Source organism: Lupinus angustifolius, chromosome LG16 (assembly GCF_001865875.1).
Source record: "Lupinus angustifolius cultivar Tanjil chromosome LG16, LupAngTanjil_v1.0, whole genome shotgun sequence".
Classification (NCBI taxonomy): domain Eukaryota; kingdom Viridiplantae; phylum Streptophyta; class Magnoliopsida; order Fabales; family Fabaceae; genus Lupinus; species Lupinus angustifolius.
Genome location: NC_032024.1, coordinates 16,828,163 through 16,838,259, shown reverse-complemented (window position 1 = coordinate 16,838,259; position 10,097 = coordinate 16,828,163). Strand labels below are relative to the sequence as shown.

Here is a 10,097-nt window from a genome sequence, read left to right as displayed (position 1 = left end):
ATAATAAGTGTAGATACCTTCAGGCAATTTCTGATTTGATGAAGGGACTGAATCAGAATTATTGCAACTAAAGTAGTAACCACTACGGGGTTACTTTTATGGGTTATGGTCCCCATTTGTAAAGCAATAGGTTTTCAGGTGTAAAGGTTAAGGAGAATAAGGTAGGATGAGAATAGTGTTATCCAGAATAGGATAACACTATCCACCCATCCATAAGGCTCATAAGGTATAAGGATGAGGTTTATCCTCATAACCAAGAAGCTAAGGCTAAGCATTTCTCTCCCTAACACACACCTTCAAGAAACTAAAGATTCTCTCATTCCCCTCTAGAGAGAAGCATAAGGAAAACCATTCGGCGCTCTATCATCTGGAAGATCATCTCACCCTCATACCTTCGAGATTCCGGAAATGGCTCAACAAGGTATGTTCTTCTTCTTCACCATGAACTCATTTGGGGTTTCTTCGGTCTGGACCATGGATGTTCCATTCGGGTGTATGTATGGGCATACACATTAGGTTGTGGGAACAAAGCCAAATCGTAATGCTACAACATAATTCATACCACCAATCACACACCAGTTTCCATGAAAACAAATGATATGATCAACAAACATATGTAGATTGAATAGAGAATAATAATCTAAGTATTTAGAGCTACAATGCCAAAAAGAATAAAAACATTTACACCAGAAAAGAGTAAATTATATTGCTATGTAATTTGATTATCAAATTCTTACTGAAGCCATTACATTAGAAGGTACCAAATTTGCATTTCAGTCTCTTAACTCTGCAAGTTGCCAGGTTCAATATAGAAAGTCAGAATCCACATCTCATTGCTTTCAAGTTTCCATAATGTGCTGTTCTGATTGAATTTACAAGTTAGAGAACTCAGACAATACTGAATGCTGACTGTAAGGTCGATGAGAACCGAGACGCAATTGTGTTAGACGCATATTGTTGAATCTGCTTCTTAGCATCTGAAAGACAAGTAAGCAGTGTTATACATTCATACATGAAAATTTGAAAAACCGCTAACAGATGAAACAGAACATTCATGTAGAATGGGAAGGAACTCTTCCTGTGACAGAAGAGTCCAGTAAAGTGAGCATTGCATGTAGAGTGCGCAAGTAACGATTTATCGACTATCTACCGTTGATTTAGCCTAAAATTAATCAAAATCATAATTCACTAGTAATCTAAGGATCAATACACCCATACTTAGAGCTGAAGTAGAACTACCAGTCTCAAGATGTGTGGTGAAAAAGGGTTAAAGAAACCCCTAAGGCAAGTATGTTTCATGCACATCGATATAGTTGGAAATGAAATATGTATTCATGGGAAGCAGAAGCCATTAGAACAGATGCATCCAGAAAATATTGATGCAATGCAACTAAAAAAACTACAAAACCCAAAGTTTCATATCCACTAAAAAACATGTGAGGCGGTGCGATTATCACAAGGAGCTATTCCTTTGCACAAACCACGTACATAACCATGCTAAAATATATATTTTTCTTGTTATTTAAGCATTGTCAGTATAACAATTATTCTATCTTGACAACTACAGCAAGAATATATTCATTTTGAGGTCAATGTAAACAAATGGCAGTTATTATTTATATGAAATGACCATGTTCACCCAAGAAAGCCCAATCAATGTGTTGTAAGCAACATTTACAAGAATACAGTTTAAAAAGCATCGATGATATATAACCCAGCATACCAATAATGGCATACACTCAACCTTTGAACTAGATAACTTGACCCAAACATGACAAATTGTGATTGATTGATTAAATAAAGTCATGTTGAGGCAGCTTAAACCAATATTCCTTACAATATTAGAAGATATACAACTTTTAAGAGCATCAATAAAGTAACATACCTTTTTGGCATTTGGTAAAACCAATAATATTTGCAATACTGAGGGTCAAACAAACTCCTACAACAAGGAGGTAATCAGCTTGAAGCCTTATGAGAGAGAATATTGCCAGGATAATCCACGCAGCTGCCTGTAGCACGAAAAAAATCAATTTATATGGTGCTTTACAATATAGTTATGTTTTGTTTTGGAGGGGGTGGAGGGTACTCATACACCTAATCTGTAAGCAGAGAATTGGTCTAAAGTGAACATTGATACCTATTTAGTATTTACATCAAAACAACCCATGAACCATATAACTAGGCTTGATCTGGACAGAACATTCGATGTACTATCCCCTTTAGTTAATTTCCAACAAGTTGCCACAAATTACTAAAGGGCATTTAAAAAAAGGGAATGACTTCACATGCTGTAACCAGTTCATGTTTTCTTACCGTAAGGTAAAGAGTCCACCAGAAAAGCCATGAATCTTTCTTGTTCATCCGAGCCAGTGACTATAGGAAAATTAAACAACACATGTAAGATGCAAGTATCTTTAAAGCATTTGGACTGCAATGTTACGGTTTATGCAACTAGTAAAAATGTTAGAAGATAGACATATTATTCCAAAAATAAGATTGCGACATGCAATTTGCAAGTTGCGACTTATCAGAACATGTGATTCCTACCTCTTGGTCAAGACATTCGAATTTCCAAATGCTCTCACCCTCATCATTTATTTCATTCCACCACCTCAAACCAACTAAAATTCTCCCACTCACATTCTTGACTACCCAAAAGTCAAGAGCGGCAAGAAGAACAGTCACCACAAAAATGATGACAAAGTTATCAATGAAGAGGGCAAAGAGAATGTAAAATGCCAATGCTGCAGCCTGCAGAACACAAAAGCATTACTTTTAAGAAGAAGAAGAAAAATAAGGCTTATATAGAAAGGTTTTCAAATAGCACAATTAGAGAAATCAAACCTTGAAGAGAACATGAAAGAAGCAAGTCCTTGGATTGGCATAATTTTCTCCAACAGACTGCGACTAAAGTAATATTAGATCAATTAAGGATCGGTTGAAAAGCTTTTTACACAGAAAAAGAAAGAGCTGTTTCGGGTTCAATTTGACATGTATAGTAAACATACTAAAGTATGAAAAAACATATTTTACAGAAACTGAAAATTTCAAGCTTATTAAAAAAAAAGCTATTTGGCTATTTTGAAAACCAATAACATTTGTCTCATTTCATCCTAATAGAATAAGCTAGCAACTAAAAATTATTAATCTAAGCAAATAACTTTCTACATCTTTTCATAATCGACAATGTAATAACCCTTTTTTTTGTGCACAACGTAAACAAATGTAAAATTGATTCTACTATAATCAATTATAACAATAATCAATTATGCATATAGTCAATTATTGAAATAATTTATTCCCAGAAACTAATACCCAAACAGATTCTTCATTATTCAAAAACAAAAGGGGAACAATAATATGAGCATTCCAACCAAATTAAAGACCTAATTAAGAATCTAAGTTTCAGTTGAAGATACATATAAAAAAATTCAGAAGAAAAGTAACAGCTACTGAATCATGAAAACAACATTAACAATAAATTGAAGGAAAAAAACATAGATCTAACATTTACTAATCAGATCCAATAGAAATAAATGAAATAGAAATCTATAAATGGAAAATGAGAGAAGAGATAGATGAATTAACATTACATTGTTGAAATCCATAACTGTGAAAAATTGGGATCTTCTGAAAGATTGTTAATATAAAGAAGAAGAAGAAGAAAACAGATCATAAAGACTCTTCTTCCATTTCCTTCTACCTCTGGCTCTCACTCAATTGGGCTAGGCCCATATAATTTGGCCCAATAAGTTTTATTTTTAAGCTTTTTATTTTGTATGGCTCATTATGAAATTCTTAACTATCAAATAGAATTGAATTTCTTTTTTTGAAATAATTAAGAGATTATTTGTCTTTTTTGTACAATTAAGGATATTTCATCACTTTTTTTTTTGGGGAAAGATAATATCTTTGTGGTCTCTTTTTCAACAAGTGTTGCTCATAAGAATCAAACTATGAAGTTTGCTTTACATCACTATATCAACACCTTATTAATGATTATTTGTTATTTTGAAATTATATTAAGAGAATAATTCATTATAACTTACTTTTTTTATAAAATTAAATGTTAGTGACTCCGAGTATAACAAGAACCATGACCGATCAAACTTACATTATGCTACAAAATACAATTTTCTTTTTTTCTCACAATTTTTTTTTCTTTATTCATTTGTCATCTTTTTCATAAAAACCAAATGTGAGTGATGGACCATAGTCCTCAATTTTCATGATATGACTTTGATAAGTGAGGATGCTCTCCTATGTAGGAGATATAATTATTATAAAAAATAAAAAATTATATGATAAGATATTTTTATCATTTTATATAAAATGAAATAATATATTTATTATTAAAAACAAAAGGGACAACAAAAATTTCTCACAGGTTTCGACTTTGATTACAAAAAAATAACAACAAAAAAAGATGTTAAAAGAGAAATGAGAGGCATATTGAATGTAGATGGAAAACAAGTGAGGTGGTGATGATGGGTCATTCTCTTATCACAACCAAAGAAGAGGTGAGGCATGCACTTACTTCGTAATGAAAAATGAAAACACTCTTCAAATTTCAGTCCATATGTACGAGTTTAGGATCATTTCCATTAACGGAGAGACAAATATCTAAAAAATAACATAAAAAAATTAGTTGATAGGACAATTTTATCCTTAAAATACAAAAATATTACCTTTTTATCCTTAAGTACAAGTGGAAAAACAAGAACTTGTCTCTCCATGACTGGAGAGGATTTTTTCCCATATGTACATACTCAAATATACACCTATAACACTATCTTCAACTAAAATTCATAAGGAGGCATGGCAAGGCTTGTTACACTTCAACAGAACAACCTATCTTTCTCTCCCTTAGCTTCTTCTCTTTCTGATTTCAGTGGTACCAGAATTCATACTTACCTCAGGTTCCTTCAATCCTCTATCTTTTCACCTCCACTTGTTTACATACTATATTATATGTATATATACTGGTATAATATTTATGTATTGTCGATTAATATATAGTCAGTATATCATTCACTATTCAGTTGTACTATGATGAATGTGTGCATTGATTATAAGTCTAATATTTGTGCACTTTCAGTGTAAAGTTTTTTATAGCATAAGGATATTATTCATTATAAGAGTTAACGATTGTTAATATATGAGTAATAAATGATACTCTATCAGTGTAAAAAATTGGTGCATTGTATTATGTAATACTTTCTAAATTATTGCATGGTTGAAAGTTTCTTGTAATTTAATACTTTGGTGAACTATATATTTCCAACTAAGTTTGTCTTGACAAGTTTAAGGACCTATGTTTCATCAGACTCACAATGGTATGGTTACATTGGGCGCAACACAACCGCATCGGACTGCATTAAGTTGTATGGGACCGCATCGAATTCAATTTTTTTAATTGTAAAATAATTCACACCACAGCCGCAATCCTCGTTGCAATAACCGTAATCCCAGTAACCACAACTATAACCGCAATTGCGACTGAAACTGCAATTTATAGCACTGCCTGTTACTAACTCCAACATCCTTATTCTGGTTACAGTTGAAAAAGAAATCATGGCAGCCAAAAGGGTCTTTTTATGTCTCAGCATCAAGCACCAAGAAAATCCTCATAATGGGAGGTACTAGGTTTATTGGTGTGGTTTTGTCTAGGCTTCTTGTCAAAGAGGGTCACCAGGTATGATTTTTACACATTATGCATTAACTGGACATTTTAGAAGCCTTAAATAGTAGAAACTTAACATTAACTTGTGAATTTGGAAGGTAACTTTATTTACAAGAGGAAAAGCACCAATTAGTCAACAATTACCAGGTGAATCAGACAGTGATTTTGCTGATTTTTCTTCCAAGGTATGTTCATTGTAAACATTGGACTAACATGCTTTTAAAGTATCACCATATATGTAACATTTTTGTTACTCTCATATGTAGAACATTTATTCTTAATAATGTATGTTGTTATTTATTTACCAGATCTTGCATTTGAAAGGAGACAGACAGGACTTTGAATTTGTAAAATCCAGTCTCTCAGCAGAAGGGTTTGATGTTGTTTATGACATAAATGGTATGCATAGTCTCAACTTGTTCGCACCTTCTTACCTTTCGGGGTGTGTGACTGTCCCTCCCAACAAGTGTCGCTTTCAGGAATCGAACACTCGACCTTTTGGCCTATCTGGGGATCCAGTGGGGTCTTACACCATTAGACCAACCTCTTGTTGGCTTAGTACCATTTCGTATGATATATCTTACTCCCGACATTCAAAACATGATTTTGGAATGTTTCAGGAAGAGAGGCAGTAGAAGTTGAGCCCATACTAGATGCTCTGCCTAATCTGGAATAGTAAGATCTCTTAGTCTATGATGTATTCTAGAAAATCTAATCAGTTATAAATGCTTATTGTCATTGCTCTATTTATTTAATGTTAAGATTTATTTTGTTAATGTTGTATTCATATTATTTAGCATTCAAGTTGTAGTATGAATAATGTGTGGATCTGATAAAATTGTTAATGTGTTGATCTTACTCCATCAACTATTCTGTCATGCCCTTCACTTTTGCTTTGATCTGATAAAATCGGAATTTGTTACTAGTTAGGTGTCTAAGACTTCAGACATATAGATATGAAAATTACTTAGCTTTTTACAATGACAATTGATGTTTTTATAAAAGGGTTATATTTCTCGATTTGTGCCATGTTAATCTTCTCTATATCGTTCCAATTTTATCGGATGTCCCCGATAACTGGAAGGCTTATACAATCTTAAATGTGATATCATGTATCAAGAAAATCCTATGGTAATGTAATGCAACATATCTCCATTTTGTTTGTATAATGAAATTTGGGTTCTAAATGCCAGGTACATTTACTGCTCCTCTGCTGGTGTGTATCTCAAATCTGATCTGCTACCTCACGCCGAGGTTAGTTCTTCACGCGATTTCAAGCTATTTCTTGTAATGATGCAAATGTTTGAGGCCTATAATCATCCATATCATTGTCTTTTACAAAGAGTAAACTCATTTTTTTTGCACAAATTAGTAACACTACTTTTTCTATTTCTTATGTTATGCATATCCTGATGTCACTTTTTAAAACTTTACTCACTTCTAGTATAATGAATCATGTTTATCTTTTATAACTCCCCGGTTCTTGGTTACAGAGTGATGCAGTTGATCCTAAGAGCAGACACAAGGGAAAGCTTGAGACAGAAAGTTTGCTGCAATCAAAGGGTGTTAATTGGACTTCGATAAGGCCAGTTTACATCTACGGACCCTTGAACTATAACCCAGTCGAAGAGTGGTTCTTCCACAGATTGAAAGCCGGTCGACCGATTCCTATTCCAAGCTCAGGAATACAGATAACACAACTTGGTCATGTTAAGGTAAGACCATACGAGTCTAAGAGAGTTGCGATGTTGTTGTTCTCTAGCCGATCTTATTCATTTGCAACATGAGTTTAATGCATACCTATTGTGTTCTATTTTATAATGAATAACTATCGGAAGGAAATCGTAAATGCTTGTCTTCGAGGATTGTTTTGAAGATTAAGAAATAATCGGGTGCGAATAACTATAGTGGTTGATCATAGTGCAAGTGAACCCTGGCTTCAACCGAAATGTAGTTATAATAAATAGTAGAGTTTCGAATACCCGAGTCGTTACACGTAAGATAAGATTATTCTTAATCACCACTCGTAGCTTGTAATTGCATGAGCAATTGATCACAGACTAAAAAATTATATCCTATGAATGAAATTAGCATAGCATGTAAATTTTTGGTGGCTTTTCTGATTTTGCTAAATTATGGTTCAATTATTACAGGATTTGGCAAGAGTATTTGTTCAAGTCCTTGGTAATGAAAAAGCCAACAAGGAAATATTCAACATTTCAGGAGATAAGTATGTCACTTTTGATGGATTAGCAAGAGCATGTGCTAAGGTAAGAAAATTACTTTGAGCCAAGCATTTCTTGTATTTTTGACTTTGTGCCATGCATTTTACTATCATAGTTTTCTAATGTTTTGGTATTTTTCAGGCTGGTGGGTTCCCAGAGCCAGAACTCATTCACTACAATCCTAAAGATTTTGATTTTGGGAAAAAGAAGTCATTTCCATTCCGAGACCAGGTGAAACAAGTTCATATATATGATTCAACAACAACCAAGTCTTTATCTCACTAGTCGAGGTCGGCTATAAAATTGTTTGATTCGAGTTTAGTCATACCAAATCAAATATATTAAAGCTTATTTGATTTGAGGGGACTAGATCAAACCAAAACAAAGTAGAAGTACATGAAATGATGACATAGTAGAGGGGAAGGTGGCATACATTAGTCAACCTCTCTTTTCTCTAATCTAAGCATGTCATTGAAAAATATTTGACTTTTATGATAATAGTGTCACATTGGTAATGCATAAAATTAATCTACATTTATATAACATTTGTAGAATCTATAAGGTGATGTTAGAGACACCCCTTTCCCTACATAAAATCATGAAAAGAAAGTAAATGCCCTTTTCCATTAGGAATATAATGATGAATGATATTTTGACATATATTCTTTTTTGTATATTGTGTAGCATTTCTTTGCATCGATTGAGAAGGCAAAGACCGTCTTTGGGTGGGTACCTGAATTCGGCCTTATCGAAGGTCTTACCGACTCGTATAACCTTGACTTTGGTCGAGGAACTTATCGAAAAGGTGCTGATTTCGAAACAGATGACATAATTCTTAGCAAGAAGAAGAGTCTTGTTAGTGTATGATTACTCTTCTTGTAACTTTCATTATTATTTCACATTGAAGTTTGCTACAATGTCATAAGAGATAAAGTTGTGAAATGTTGATAAGTTTGTTTATTTATTAAGTAAATAATGCCTTTGTCTTTCATTTATTTTGCTGAATTCAATCTTGCATGAGCAGTGGATTTCAATAAGAACTTGTCTTTTTTTTCCTGAGATTCTTTAAGAACTAGTTCATCACACAAAAAATCTCTACTGAATTATGGAAAACATATTTCAAAGACTAATGGTTTTCCTTCAAGTTTTGGTCTCATCTTAAGCATCTGACCCTACACTTGCATGGATCCTGGTTTGCTCGTTCACTTGTGGGGATGCTTGAAATATGTATTGTATTATTCTCACATTGCCTAATATGAGAATAGAATAGATTGACTAATGTTATATATTAGACTTAGATCATTTGCAATTATGTGTAACCGCTCGGCGCTCCCGAGGATATAGGTACAATTGGCTAAACTCTTGTTAATAACTGATATCTAAGAAAGATAAAAAGAATAGGAAAATTGAATGAAAAAACCCTACACCAGAATTAATTTGATTATGCTAGGGTTCTAAGAAATTTTATTGATTGTAGACTAGAATTACAAGGTAGAAGAAGAGATACAACTCTAGGATTCCACAATCCTAGCCCCTTCGATTTCTCCTCAAATCAGAACTGAAATCCCTGACCAACTAACTACCAAGCCATCTCTTTCTATTTATAGGATTCCTAACCGAATTAACTACCTAAGGGTAAAGTAGGATGTTTGTTATTTGCTTAGCCAAACTTTCTTCTTCCTTCTTCTATACACATTCTTAATCATAGGCATATTCATATTCTTATCAACTCCATTATCAAATTCTCTTATTTCTTTTCTTCAATTTATTGGTTATATTTTCTATCCTTATCTTGAAATGTTCAATACTTTGGTGTGGGTGAAGAGTGAAAGTAAAGACATTGTTTTGATCAGACAAAATACCTTGAAAAGGGTACTATGAGACATCTTCCAAGGTCCATGTTGACACAGAAAATTTATCATTCAAAGTGGTTGTGACTTTGATTTCACAAGGCTGGTGGGAGAGTTTAGAGTTTGGTGGGCTCATTCTTATTTATTTATCCACATTTTTATTCCACAAAATCTTTCTCAATTTTAATTTTCTTCAATGTTTTTGGTATATTAAAAAGTAAAATAAATAAATAAAAATATAATACGAAAATAAATAAAATAAAAAGGATTTACAAATATTAAAATTATATGTTGATTTTTTCAACCAACACAACCGGGTTGTCACTCATTCAACAT

General features: G+C 33.0%; 1 protein-coding gene and 1 pseudogene across 2 annotated transcripts; one reads left to right on the top strand and one right to left on the bottom strand.

The window, feature by feature from the left end:
• Positions 601-3,706, bottom strand: LOC109328880 (Golgi apparatus membrane protein-like protein ECHIDNA). Of its 2 annotated transcripts, none has more exons than XM_019562509.1 (6): positions 3,597-3,706; positions 2,848-2,904; positions 2,551-2,754; positions 2,317-2,376; positions 1,886-2,012; positions 601-977 (listed from the first exon to the last, which is right to left on the bottom strand). In XM_019562509.1, exons 1-6 carry the CDS (start codon positions 3,609-3,611, stop codon positions 889-891), a joined length of 552 nt encoding a protein of 183 aa, XP_019418054.1. In that variant the 5' UTR covers positions 3,612-3,706; the 3' UTR covers positions 601-888. The 2 variants fall into 2 exon arrangements, with proteins under 2 accessions (XP_019418054.1, XP_019418053.1); XM_019562508.1 differs by having other exon boundaries at positions 2,848-2,910; positions 3,597-3,703.
• LOC109328995 lies at positions 4,796-8,916 on the top strand (annotated as a pseudogene).